The sequence below is a fragment of the Meles meles genome, chromosome 5 (assembly GCF_922984935.1).
Source record: "Meles meles chromosome 5, mMelMel3.1 paternal haplotype, whole genome shotgun sequence".
NCBI lineage: Eukaryota > Metazoa > Chordata > Mammalia > Carnivora > Mustelidae > Meles > Meles meles.
Window position 1 is genome coordinate 87,991,601 of NC_060070.1, and position 14,431 is coordinate 88,006,031.

The 14,431-nt window shown below is 51.9% G+C and overlaps 1 protein-coding gene across 2 annotated transcripts in view; it reads right to left on the reverse strand.

Moving 5' to 3' along the window:
• Window positions 1-4,040: 4,040 nt before the first annotated feature.
• KIF6 (kinesin family member 6) overlaps window positions 4,041-14,431 on the reverse strand; it is a 444,670-nt gene continuing 434,279 nt past the window's right edge. For both annotated transcript variants that reach the window (XM_046006623.1, XM_046006622.1), the window contains 3 exons: window positions 12,329-12,418; window positions 10,628-10,734; window positions 4,041-4,956 (listed from right to left, as the gene is read on the reverse strand). In XM_046006623.1, the coding sequence (XP_045862579.1) occupies window positions 4,946-4,956; window positions 10,628-10,734; window positions 12,329-12,418 (208 nt within the window). In that variant the 3' untranslated portion in view covers window positions 4,041-4,945. The remainder of the gene's footprint in view (window positions 4,957-10,627; window positions 10,735-12,328; window positions 12,419-14,431) is intronic.

Below are 14,431 nucleotides of genomic sequence, written 5' to 3' on the forward strand. Positions count from 1 at the left end.
AAACGGGCTCAGGCCTGCTCGCCAGCACTTGGCCATCGAAACCCAAACAGAGCAGTTAACCCCAAAAAAGTTTGCTACCTCCTCCCTTGCCCTGACAGAAGCATCCGGGGCCATGGTCAGGGGCCACCTGCTACATTGGAGATGGAAATGCTGTTTTTCCTCCCATATTTTACATGGACATTTTCAACTTCCAACATTCACAGCCAAGCTTTCTACACCTCCTCTGCCTGGTTGCCCTGGTAGACCCCTGGACACACATCATGAAATAGTCTTCGATGGCTCAGATCCCCCAAAGGCTCCCTTTGCCATGCTCCACATTCCAAATGGACAGCTCAGGCCCAGGCCTCTTCACGTCATTGAACCCCTTACCTCCCATTCTAGTCCTGAGCCCGACTCTCCCACCTTCCTCTTGGTTCCCCGCCCTGGCTCTCATTCTCTGACCCACCTAGACATTGAGCCCAGGCCCACCCTATCCCATCTCAACTCCTTCTTAGCTCAGATTCCGTTGCTTATTTGTTGTCCGTCTCCCTAATTAGAACGTAATTTCGAAGACTGTTGGCACTTTCTCTGTCCTGGTCGCCTCTGAGTCATTGGAATTTAGCACAGTGGATGACACATCCTTGTTAAAAGAACGACCAGATGATTGAGTCATGTTTAATTTAAGGAATTACAAGGTGCATCTTTCTCCCTATAGTTTAAACATATACCCATTGCATTAAAAAAAAAAGTCCCTGTCTATTAATTCAATCATCTGTGTCACTCATGGGGCTGTTTCTAATTCTTCCAATTGGTTTTTCTATGGGCTGTACTTTCCTGCCTCTATGAATGCTTGGTAATTTTTTTTACTGGGTATCACTTCTACATTGCCAGGGGTTAGATTTTTTTAAATTATTTAATTATTATTATTATTTTTTTAATATTTTATTTATTTGACAGAGAGAAATCACAACTAGGCAGAGAGGCAGGCAGAGAGAGAGGAGGAAGCAGGCTCCCTGCTGAGCAGAGAGCCGGACGTGGGGCTCGATCCCAGGACCCCGGGATCATGACCCGAGCCGAAGGCAGAGGCTTTAACCCACTGAGCCACCCAGGCGCCCCTCATTTAATTATTTTTTAAAAAAGATTTATTTATTTGAGAGAGGGAGTGAGCCTGGGGAGGAGCAGAGCGAGAGGGAGAGAAAAAATTTAGCAGCCACCTCACTGAGCATGGAGCCTGATGTGGGGGCTTGATCTCACAACTCTGAGATCGTGACCTGAGCCGAAACCAAGAGTCAGATATTTAATTGACTGCGCCACACAGGAGTCCCTCCTTTAAATATTTTTGAGTGTTGTTTGGAAACTCACTGAAAACAGTTTGCCTCTCTTGAGGCTTGCTTTTAAGATTTTGTTAGGCAGGACTGGAAGAGCTTTGATCTACGGCTAATTTGGTCCCACTTGCATGGCAGCACATTTATGGGATTTCTGTTCAATGACTCTTTTGTGAGAAGGTTTCTCCACTGCGGCTGTTGGGAGCATGAACTATTCCCAAGCTTGTGTTATTTCTGGAAATTGTTCCACTTGCTCCTTTCTGATGGTTCTTTCCCCAGCACTGAGTGATTTCCTCCCCCACATGACGGCCCAGCTGTGAGCTGAAGACCTGAGAGTAACCTCTGAAGACCTTTGGAGTCAGTCCGCTCTCTCTCTGCAGCTCGCTCATCCCTTGCCCCTCACCTTGCCAGTGGAAGCCACCTTGACCTCCCTGGACCCCTGGTACCAGTTCCTTGACTCAGGAAACCACTAGGCGCCCCCTGGTGGCCTTTTCCTGGACTGAGGCCCAAGCCCTGTGGGCCGTTAAGTTCCACCATCTTGGACTCACCTATCTCACTTGTTTCCCTTCCCTTGGGGTCTGTGTCCTGTAACTGCCTTTTTCCATTGTTTTATACATTTTGTCTAGTCTTCAGTTATTTCAAGCAGGAGGGTAAGTCAGGTCCCTGTTGCTCTATCATGGCCGTTGTGTCCTGCTTTTTTATACACAGCTTACTCTCAAGTACAACTCTCAAGTCCTTACTCTCAGTAGGCAGCATAGAAAGAAACAGTGAACTCTGAGAAATCCTGCATCTAGCTATATTCCGATTCTGGTTTTTGATATCTGTGTCTGTTAGCCATTGCTACAATTAATGCTCCATAACATATCACCCCAATTCTCAGTGCCTTATGTCAACAAGTGTTTATTCTCATGATAGTAGGGTGTTTGGGGGCAGCCGGGGTTCAGCTGATCTGGGCTAGGCTTGACCGGGAGGCCCTGCTCCAAGCTATGGGTCAGCTGGGCTTGGCTCCAGTATGTAGGCTGGGCTCGGATCTACTCTCCTGATGTTCTGGGATGGAAGCTGAAGGGGCAGCACTTATTCTGGGCATGTTCTTCTCAAGGAAGATCCCTGGAGTGCAGAGAGGCAAGCCTGAGCACGCAAGACTTGAATCATGCATGTCTGCTAACATCCCATGGACCAAGGCAAGTCACAGGACCAAGCCCAGATTTAAGGGATAGGAAAGTAGACTTCGCTGCCGTTCAAAGCAGCAAAGCTTTGAACATGTAATTTTATTATAGGGTGTAAAGTCTTAAGACTGGCTATTCGATCTACCACAGTTTCTCTATCTACTTCCTAAAAACCCCTTTTTAGTAAGATCTGGGCAAGCCCTCCTCCTAGCATCGCAGCCGCCTTCCTCCTCACATCCCCTATTAAGTGAACAGCAGAGCAAATTGAACTCTAGTGGGGCCAGGGCTAGAGTCACTGGCCAGGCTGCTTTCCAGAAGACGGTTTGGAAAGCTCCACAGTTTGGCCTGGGGTGAACTCAGGCTTGTTGGACAGTCTTTCCAGAGCCTTGCATCCATTTCTCTCCTTTCAGAGGCCAGTGAATTTTGGAGAAGATGCACTGTGGCCACGCCTGTGTCCATGTCCAAGGGCCAGCTTCCATCGGGAGGGGAAATTTGGAGAAAAGCTCCCTCTCTAGGGGCTGCATACACTTTATATAAGACTCCTTGCAGGACGCCATGACCCAGCTGTCTGTTTTTCTCTCTTCTTCATTTCCTCCCTTGCCTTTGTGGGTTCACACCCTCCGTGGGGCCATACCACACATCTCTGTCAATAAGGCCTTTGGATCCCGGAGATAAGTTCTCAGCAGGAGATCTAAAGTCAATAGACTCTAACCAGCTCTAGAGGGCGGCAGGCCCTCAGGTGTGCTAGGTACACTGAGGCTGTCTCTGCGGGGCTCTGGCCAACACCATGCTGGCTTCCGTGCTCTTGAGAGTGTGTGTGTTTGCTACATGTCTGCCCCGTGGCCTCGGGGAGGCTTCGAGGATCAGGCTGCAAGGGCTCTATTTGATCTTCCCAGGTTCTATAGACTTTACGGAGGACTCACTATGTGCCACAGAACCAAGAGGGCAGGAAGTTGACCAAGGAGACTGGACTCTGCCTCAACGGGCCTCCGTCGCAGAGCCAGAGTAAAGGCATGGGACAGATGTGAGCCTGAGAAATAGGAGGTCTGGGCTCTGACTCTGCTGCTCATTAATTGAAGGAGTATTTATTTGGTTCCAGCTTGTGCTGGGCACACGGCAGTGAGCAACACACACAGGTCCCTGTTGTCATGGAGCATTTAGTCTTGGGGGAATGGGGAGAGGTGGCAGGCCATAAAGAAAGAAGCAAATAGAGAAAGATGATATGTCACGTAGTGATGGGCAAAATGAAAAGAGAAATGGCAGTGGCTCCTGTCAGGAGGTCAGGGAAAGCCCCCCAAAGAGGGGACACTTGCCACTAACTCGCCCTTAGAAGCCAGCCCCTCCACTCTGTTTCAGGTTTCTAATATTAGCAGTGAGGGTATGGATTAGAGGGGCTCTATGGGTGGCTTGACTCTGAACTGTCATCATCAGCTTCTCCTGCATGATCCTTTTACCCAGTCTGGGCCAGGGGAGAAAACAAGCCAGTTATATGTATTTTCTCTCTGTCCTCTCTCTGGGGTGGCAGTTCTTGTATTCACAGGACAGAGACAGTGGGGGTGGTTGACGGACACTTTTATTCACTTGCTTCATCGCAGGTGCCATTTCTCTCCCGATTCCACACCCCTCCCCACCTACAGCTGACTTGGGACCTTGCTGCCGCTGTCCAGACGCAGGCCAGGTGGCGGTTCTCCAAGGGCCTCTTGTATCCTGCAGCCAGGCCCTGGAGTGCTGGAAAGGCTCATGGAGGCAAGCCCCCAGCAGCTCTCTTTCCCTGGTGGGAGTGGGAGGTTTCGGCCCAAATCCTACAGAGCCCCAAGTGGCTGGGTGAGGGTGTGAGGCCCTAGGTGCCCATACCGCCCCTTCTCAAGCTCTCTGCAGAGCTCTCGGGAACTGTCTCCTGCTCTTGGGGTGCAGCAATGTCTTTGGACCCTACTGGGTGGCTCTCTGGAGATACGGCTGATTCAGGCACTGCCTATGGTCACCCGGGCCGTGAGGGTGATGGTAGAAGTTTGGTTTGGGAGATCAGGACTGGTCATCAAGATGCTTTGTATTCTGCTGTGTTGTATTCTGCTGCCTGCGTGCCCTAGCCATTCCTGGGCTCGTATAGCTGGCTGGTAAGTAGCTTTCTCCCCTACTCTACCAGCATGAGCTTCCCCTGCCACCACATTCTGATGGTGCTATTTCATAATGTCCCAGGTTTATAATCGACCAAGGGAAGCATCACTACAAGAGTGAGTAGGAGCCCCTGTCCCACCCCTAGCATCCTGGCACTATCTCCAGCACCCACAGCAAGGACAGCTCCCTAAGCCCTAGCCCCAGGCTCACTGGCCAGGACAACATCCTTAAGGAAACAGCCCCTTCTATTGGAGCCAAAATCACCAGAAGCTCTCGGCAGCCCGCAGATCACATCTGAAGCCAGGATGAGTGAGAAAAGGCGCCTTCCTTCATCCGTACTCTGTTCCTGCGGCTGGACACCTACTGGAAACCTGAAAGAAGACGGGATGTTCTCGGTTAGGCTGTGTCTCGGGGCACCAGTTTCCCTGCGGATGGAAGGGCAAGGAGCACAGGGAGGAGGCTGCAGGTCACTTCTCTTGGCTCTGGGGCGGTGTGCCTCCCAGTGCCCCGACTCCCAGGGGCTGTCTTTATCTCCCCAGTTCTGCAGGATGACACCTCCTTTGTCCTCTGCAAAATCTTAATCTCCCTGAGCCAGAACCTGTACTCATTGTCCAAGCCCACAGTTTTCACAGACACCGCTGCTCGATTCTCCAAAAGAGTCTCTTTTTGCTTGGCTCCTGACACTCATTTTATTCAGGGTGGCTCTTTCTGACCACACAGCTGGAAATGGAGAAGGGTCTTCTTGGGCTAAGAGCCAGGGCCCCTGAGTTCTAGCCAGGACAGTCCCCAACCCGTGGTGTGGCTGGGCAAATCATGTTCATTCTCTGGGCCTCCTTCCGAGTATCCAGAATGACGGAGCAGGTGAGGTCGCCGGAAGAAGCAAGTTGGCAAGCATGGCTCCTTGCTTCTCAAAGTGTCCATCAGCAGCACTGGCATCCCCAGGAAGTTTGTTAAGAAGCGCGGAATCTCGGCCCCCAGCCCAGACTTACTGGACTGGGATGGACCTTTTAACAAAACCCCTAGATTTCCTGGCATATTAACATGTGAGAAGAAATGGTGTGAGTGACAGCAGTTAATTCGTCTAAAGTTTGGCTATCTTAATAGGAGTCAGAGGGCTTGGGAAGAGAGTGTTTCAAACAGTTGCAGGGCGCAGAGAGCTTGAAGGCAGCGGCCATCTGAGTGTGCCCACAGGGACCTGGCCTGGGGGCAGCTGGGGGCGGGGAGTATAGGGCAGGCACAGTCTGTCTGACATTGCGGAGGACGACCAGGTCATTCTCAGTGACACACTCAATGTGGCAGGTGATGGGGAGGAAGAGGTTGAAAACAAGTCAAGGCAATGGGCTCTTGGTCTTTCAGATCTAATTCTGAATGCAGGACCCCAGGATATTTAATGAAATAGAGCTGGTCCTTAGCTTTCAGACATTCCTCGCTGTTCTGACTGAATCTTAGGACAGGAAGGAAGACCAGGCACCCCAGGGCATCTGAAGGGATGTGTTCCAGGCACTCTGGACCCATGGTTCCCAGCTCTGCTGCACACTGGAAACCCACGCCCAGTGCATGGGGCAGGGGTGGGAGGGGACAGGTAGTACCCATGAGGAGCCAGGGCTGAAGCCCACTGTCTTTGGCTCCCTAGTCCAAGGATGGTGAGGGCAGGTACTGGGGCTCAGCAGGAACATGGGTCTCCTTTCCTCAGCAGCCTGGGTTAGGATGCATCAGCGCTGCCGATGGAAAGGGGCCTAAGGTCTGGAGCCAGCTCCCACCCCAGACACTGGCCTGCTGTGGTGACTGGGGCGGGGACGGGGCTAGGGTGGAGGGCCACAGAGCAGGGCTCGGAGGGCCCCCCAGACACAGACCTCCACTGCAGATACAAAGTGCCCTCTCTTGACTTGATGAGCCCCGGGAAGTGGTGGAGCTGTCCAGTCCGCGCTGGGGTTACCTGACTGTAGGTTCCCAGACTGGAGGGTACTGCTGCAGAGAGACCACAGATAGGAAATCACTCCTTACGTGTGCGGCCAGTTCTCACCACTAAGGCCAGTTTCCCCATTAACGGCTCCCTGGCGCTTGGCTGCTTAGAGGGGACTTTTATGGACGTTATCTCAGGAGGGGCTGGCCACCCGGATGGAGGCAGAATCTGAACTCGATAGATGTGAGAGGGGGCCAGGGGAGGTGACGTGCCCAAGGTCACACAGGGCTGAGGGCTTCAAGGAGCCCTGCCTTTGGGCCTCTTCCCTCACCCAGTCTAGGTTCTCTCCATTTCACTGGGATGGATCCAGCACAGAGGAGAGCTGGAGGGTTTCTCTGGCTGGGGATGGAGAAGTCGGGGGGAGGGGGCAGGAGGCTCTGAGGCCTTTGGCAGAGCCTCTTCCTGGCACCAGCCAGAGAAAAGGGCACGGTGGTCATGGGGGTCACACCAAGGTTCCTGTCCGTATGCAAAAAGTTCCAAACTTTTTTAGTTTGGATTAATTAAATTAAGGAAGATTTGTTTTTTTTAAAGCACTCTAGAAAGGGGTTAATCTCATTTTCTCAGATTTTAAAGCCATGCTCGGCAGTTAAAAACAGCAGATTTGACACCATGGATGACAAACGCCCCAGAGGGGGGATATATACCTGTCCACACGTGCCCCTGGCAGGGTTTTAAACGTTCCACAGCTTTTCCGTGAATCCTAAATCAACTAGATTCATCCCGGCCCTTGGTGGAGTGCGAGAGCCGGCGGGCGAGGCATACGTTAAATCACCTTTTCTGGGCTCCTGCTCCCAGGCTGATAGTCACAAATTCCCCATAATGAGCACTGCTGAAGAAGCCCAGACAGACAGTGCCGCTAAATGAAGAGCAGAGGGAGCCCAGGGCAGGGGAGAGGGAAATGTTTGCTTTGGCTGGGGAAGGTGCCTGGGGCCCGCCTGCATGTTTGCCTGTCGGGGAGGCCTGATAAGGGGGCTGTGTGGAAAGTGCTGCCTGCTGGGTCCTGGCCATCTGCTGCCGGGCCGTGAGGCCACACCTGCTAGCCCTTTGGCCCTGACCTGGCGGAACGGGGATCCCCCGTCAACCTTCTTCAACTTCCTTTGCAGCCTCATGGTCACTAAATTTTTTTTTTTTTTTCCCTTAAGAATAAAAATTGAACCCTTGAACTTTTGTTTTGATGAATTACTTCCAGGCCACTATTTGTTTGAAGAACAAAGCTCCCCAGCTGCCCGGAGGGTGGGGGCCAAGAGACCGACACCAGGCCGACCACAGAGAGGCTTTTCAAGACAGTGTGGCCCCGTGGAGAGCACGTAGAAAAGCGGGGTTGTCCTGGGTCTGCTATGCAACCGCTGTGTGCCTCAGTTTTCCCATCTGCCAAAAGAGGTTTTGGACTCTTGGCTCTGTACATGAAGAGGGCTCCACCTTTCAGCCCAGCTTTCTGTACCATCTGGGCACTGTGTACGTAGCAGGACGGCATCCTCACACAGGCCTTGGGTGAATGTCTCTCTTTCTTGGAGAGGTTGGAAAGGGCGTCTTTATTATCCAGGCAGAAGCTCAGTAAACATAACTTAACAATGTTGCTTACGTGTTGGCTTCCCGAGAGTATGAATGATGGTTGATTTCTGTGTGTTTGCTCCAGGCGAGGGGAGCCTCCCAGCTCCAAATGCCAACCTCTGCTCCACTTAAGTCCCGGATGTCACGCCCTCTACTTCCTGGAAGTTTCCCCTGTAGGTCTGGTCCTTGTTCCCACTTCACCCACCTCCTTTCTCCTAGTGGCCCATTCCTCTTAGCATGAGAACTCATCTGCGCGGGCACCTGGGTGGCTCAGTGGTTTAAGCCGCTGCCTTCAGCTCAGGTCATGATCTCAGGGTCCTGGGATCGAGTCCCGCATCGGGCTCTCTGCTCGGCAGGGAGCCTGCTTCCCTCTCTCTCTCTCTCTCTCTGCCTGCCTCTCTGCCTACTTGTATCTCTCTCTGTCAAATAAATAAATAAAATCTTTAAAAAAAAAAAAAAAAAAGAACTCATCTGCGCAACCACGGCTTCTCCTTGGCCCCAGCTCCCGGCTGCTCCTCCTCCCAGCTCAGCCCGTGGGACAGCTGGCCCCATTCCCCGTCTCCACTCCTGCTCCTTTCTTTCCTCAACCACAACCATGGGTCTTTCCTCCTCCCAGTCCTCCACCTATAGGGCATGTGTCCCCCGCCACCATGACAGGTGGAAGGGCTGGTGGGCAGCGTCCCATCCATGCTTCCTCAGCCTCCAGCAACCCTGGGCTCTACTGGCTCTTCCCCCCTGGACCACGTTCTCCTGCAGGCCTGCCTGAGGCCACGCTCACTCCGCCGCTGGCCCTTCTCCCGCCCTGGCCGAATGTTCTCTGTAGCTATGGCTGGATCTTCCCTCTCACCTCCAAACGTCAGGTTGCCCAGTGGTCTGAGCTAGACATTAGAATAACCCTATTTCTCTCTTCCACAGGGATTTCACTCAGGACGTGGTGCTATACTTCACCCAGACTCATGTTCAGAGGCCTACTTACCTCCTCTGGGGTCTCAGAGGGCTTCTGAAACTTCGAATGGGCCATCTGGAACTCTGAGTGCCCCCAGCAACTTCCCTCTGGTGTCCACCCCTGTCTGCCTTTCTGCCAGTTGACATCTCTGTCCTGTTAGCTGCTCAGAGTAGGTGCCCACCGGCCCTCCTGGCTCTCCTCTCCTTCACACTCATGGCTGACCTGCTGCTGGGGTCAGGCTGCCCTCACCCCTTGCCTGGACCTCCCCAGGTTCTGGAAACTGCTATTCCTGGGCCTCTATGGTCTCTGCTGTATACAGTGGCTGGAGTGAGCTTGCCAAAGCCCCTGTCAGACCACATCATGCCATGGCTTAAATTCTTCACAGAGCTCTCAGGACACCTGGAGTAGAAGCCAAGCCCCTCACCCTTGCCCATAAGGTCTGTGAGCTGTCTCCTGCTCTCTCGCTCAGCACCTCAAATGATCTTACGTATTTGTTGGCGTCCTTTCTTTTTCAACAAGAAAATGGAGGAGAGAAGGCAAGCTATGCTGTAAGGGGGTTGGTGGCAGAGCCAGCCTATCTCAGGTCTCAGAGGGACCCCACCACAGAGGAGCTGATCTCAGTGGTAGAGAGAGAACAGTGGGCAGGCTGGCATTTCAGTGAGGGTGCCTACTTGCTGCTGGAAGGATGACGTGGCAAGGCCATCCTTTGCTTGGGATGCTCCGTCCATATGCAGACCCACTAGGGTCTGAACTGCAGAGACTTGGCCGTGAAACTGACTGTGGGCCTCTCGGGGCAGGTGTCAGTCCTGATACAATCCAAGTCTGCCATTTCATCCATCAGAGTGTTGACACAGGAAAGCAATGCTTGGCCCATCTGGTAGCCTTTGGCTTACTACTGGGACAAGGTTAAAAGTAGGGCTGGGGTAAGGGGTCCTGGGTCTTGGGGGGTCTCTGGGGAGAGGGGAGGCAGGAGAAGAGAAGGCCTGTCCACAGTCGGGGGGCAGCTGCCAAGAGGAACACGGGGGGCGGGGAGGAGGTGACAAAGGCCAGGGAGGACCTTTTCTTTCTCTTCCTGTTGTCTGACATGCCACCGGTATTTCTTCCTTAACTGTTAACGGTGTCCTCAGGCCTGAGCCTTCAGATGGTAATTACGTCTACAACTCACTGGGAAGAACCAGGCTCCGATAGGAGAGTGATACTTCTAGACAGGGATTCAAGTTATCAAACCATCACTCAGCCTCTTCTTGTATGGAGAAAGCTAAACAGAGGTGAATGGCTTTGGGGACAGAGAACACCAGGAGCTGAAGATCTGGAAGAGGGAGGGAAGCTTTGCCAAGCAGAATGGGAGCGCCTGGGCCCACCACCCCCTTGGGCCTGCTCTGGTGTTTGTGATATCGCCTCCTGGAACTTTTTCCTGGAGGAAGCAGAGGCCAGGCACGTGTGAGGTGACCACAGGGTCAGTCCTGTGGTTTCAGGAATAGGCAGGAAGCTTCCTACTTCCTTCTCAGCCCACTTCTTGCTCTGGCCTTCCCCCTCATTCCTAAGGGCTGGTGAGCAGAGCTGTGGAGGAAGGTGCACTTACATTTCTTCTGTAGAATGCTTTGTCTGGCCTTGATGAACGCCAGGATGTCGGAGTCCGTCTGGCTGTCCCCGGTGAGAGGGACAGATGACGCTGGCCTCTCAGAGATGCTGAGGACAACCACAAGTCATGCATCACTGCGACTTACATTTGGATCCCATGCTTACCTTTCCAAAGTGCTTTGCATAGATCAGTGACCCGATCTCACCCAGGAGGTTGTGGGATGGCAGTCTGCCTTCTCATCCCTCCACTGTATCTGGGCAGAAGCCACAGCAATCCCTTCACGTGCAAATGTGTCCTGTCCTCTCCTAACTCTAACCCTTAAATCCATTAGTGGCTTCTCGCATCACTCTTGGAATGAAACTCAAACTCTCTTCTTGTGTGATCTGGCCCCTTGCATACTATGTTCTGGCCATCCTGCCCTTCTTTCTGTTATTCTGTTACTCAGTAACATGAGTTCCTTCTGGCCTCAGGACCTTTGCTTTAGCTGTTTCCTTTCCTTGGACTGCTCTGCTTCAAGACCTTTGCATGGCTGAACGTGCTTTGTCTTAGCACCTTCCCCATCCCTCCCAACCCCTGCCTCCACCAAGTCTGTTCCACCTGGGGCTTGACTGTCTCCTTCAGCACCCAACTTAGATGGCACATCCTTTAGGACATCTCCCCTATGTGTCCCCTTACTCTACCATGGCTTCGTTAGTTGCTCCTGGGACAGATAACTATTCTCTCCTCTCTTCATAAAAACATATTTAGCTGAGTATGTTACCATGGCTGAAAAAAAATACTACATTTCCCAGCCTCCTTTGCAGCAATGTGTGGTCAGGTGACCAGGTTCCAACCAATGAGATTTATAAGAAGTGTGGGATTTCCAAGAAACCCCCTTAAAAAAAGGAAGAATGTTTGTGCTTTTCTCCCTCTTATTTTTCCATCCAACAAATTGCCCCTACAGAAAATTTAAAGCAGTTCCCTCCTGGCTCTCCAAGTGTAACCCACATCTTGTCACTCCACATAGCAAGTGACAGTATCCACTCTCTTAGAAGGCAGTGAGGACAGGACATGATAACGGACTGTTCATGATCACAAGTAATTGTGTTGGCATCCAGCTGCAATCCAGAAGTGGTCCCGCGGGGCCCACGGAGGTATTGCTTCTGTCTGGGCTCCAGAAGGAGTGTGGCTGGACCTCACCCTTGGACAGTTTGGTGGGGGGGTGCGTAGGTCAAGAAGGGTGCTCAAGCCTTCTAGCTAGAGGGCACAAAGAGCACTGCTGGGGAGAGGTCTTGTCAGCTTTGTTCAGTCTGCAGTGAACAGTGCACAGGGCCTGAGGCTAGTCTTGTCAACTCTCTGTCCTTCCCTGCCTGGAGACCCTGTGGTGGGACTGGAAAGATCTGTGAGCCAGCAATTCTTTCCCTTAATAGCCCTGGGTACATCTATTTACAAGAAGATTTGAAGCAAGTCTGCCTGCATGGAGCTGCAAAGACCCCTGGGAGAAAACACCCCAGCTTTGGCACTCAGCATCTGTGAGAGACTCCATAGTATTCCTAGGGTACTAGGAATAATACCTTATTCCTAGTAGGCCAACCCTGGGCTCTGTCTGTGTGGCGACCAGACAAGGGGCTCCTCGGGATGTGGGAGAAGAGCACTGGCAATTTGGATTCATTCCACACATAGCAGGGACTGTCACAGGCATCAGAGGAGAAGAAGACAGACCTGTTTTCCAGGGAGGGGCTGGTGCTGTTGTGCCCCCAGCTCTGTGGGATGGGGTGAGGCGAGGGCAAGATTTTCCTGGTGTTCACATTGCTGCAAAAGAAAAAATGACAAAAGGAAAAGGAATGGGAGGAGGTTTACAGACAAGAAATTTAGGTTTATATTAGGAGCTGTATGGGTTGAATGCGTGTGGTCCCCCAAATTCATCTGTTGAAGCCCTAACCCCCAGTGTGATATATTTGGGGGGGAAGATTTGGGGAGGTAATTGGGTTTGATGAGGTCATGGGGGTGGGTGCCTTTGAGGGGACTGGTGCTCTTAGAAGAAGAGGAAGCGAGATCAGAGTTCATTACCATGTGAGGACTCAGTGAGAATGTGCTGTCTGCAAGCCAGGAAGAGGGTCCTTGTCAACAACTGATTTTGTTGGACCTTGATCTGGGAATTCCAGTGTCTAGAACTGTGAGAAATGAAAGTTCCTATTGTTCAAGACAGCTTGTCTATGGTATTTTGTTATGGCAGCCTGAGCTGACTACGAGAGGAGCCAGGAATCCCGTGTCATGAACAGTGTCATGGTCAGCTCAGACTGCTGTCACAGAACATCCTAGATGTGTGGCTCACATAACTGGAATTTGCGTCTCAAAGTTCTAGAGGTTGGGAGTCTGAGGTCAGGGTACTGCATGATCATGTTCTCACGCCGGTCCTCTTCCAGCAGATTGCCAAATTCTTCCTGTGTTCTCACAGGCTGGAAAGAGAGTGAGCTAGCTCTCTGCCTCTTACAAAGGTGCTAATCTCCTTCATGAGGGCCCCATCCTTGTGACTTAAAGACCTACCTCCAAATATCATCATATGTGGGATTAGGTTTCAACAAATCAATTTTTAGAGGACACATTAAATCCATCACATCCTAACCTGCCCTCTCCCTCCACCCCTGGCAAATTCATGTTCTTCTCATGTGCAAAATACATTCCTTCCACCTCACCAGCCCCCAAAGCCTCAACTTGTCCCAGCATCAACTCTAAAGTCCAAAGTCCCATCTAAATCTGATATGGGTGAGACTAGAAGTAAAATCATCCTGAGGTGGAATTCACCAGCTCCAAGCTTGGGAAAACAGACATGTGATGTGCTTCCAAAATACAGTGGTGGACAGGCGTAGGTTAGACATTCTCATTCCACAAGGGAGAAAGAAGACAGAAGGAAGAGCTGTGAGGTCCCAAGCAGGTGTGAAACCTAGCAACGCAAACTCCATGAGCTCTTAAGGCTTGAAAATTATCCTCTCTGGTCCAGTGTTCTGCCCCCTGGACTCACTGGCATGATGGTCCCATCTTCTAGACTCATTGAGCAAAGGGCCTGTTGGGCTCTGCAGGGCTGGGGTCATGCCTTCATGGTTCTGCAGGGAGGCCTTGCCCTACAACTTTGGGTAGAGGCTATCTGCTCTGTTGAAAGCAAGGCAATGCCCCCCACTTTTGAAATGGAGGCAGCCGGGATGACGTCTCAGTTGCCTTTGGCGTCATTCTTCCCTGAACTTGGAAGAACAGCGCACGCTCACTGATCAGATGGCATTTAGAGATGCAGTCTACTCACCAAGTCCTGGAAAGTGCTCTGCACACATCATGCCATTTTCTCCTGCCAAGAGCCTCATTTCCCCCTTTACACAAGTGAGAGAATGGAGGCTTAGGGAGATTAAAGAAATTCTAAACATTACCAGCTGGCTAAGGGCAGAATCTGAATCTGATCCATGACTCTGTGAGGGGTCAGGATCCGTGCTCTCAGCCATGACACTTTATCAACCGGATTCGGCTGGAGATGCATAGCTCACCCCTGGCCACCCCAACTGACCAGCTCCTACTCCTGAGTGATGAATCAGACCCAACAGCACAGGCATCTGATTCATTCAGGCTGCCTGATGGGTGTGTCTTGCCTTGGATTCCTGCTTGCAAACAGCAGAACCCAACACTGCCCCTTGGGAGGTGAAGAGGCCAATGCTGTCCCAGGATGCCAGTGACAGGCTGGGATTCTCTCCTTTGCTTTGGGATGGTCCTGTCTAGGTACCATATCAGAGCTGGAAGAGACCTAAAAGGTCACCTGGTCAGAGACTTCCTTTATAGATG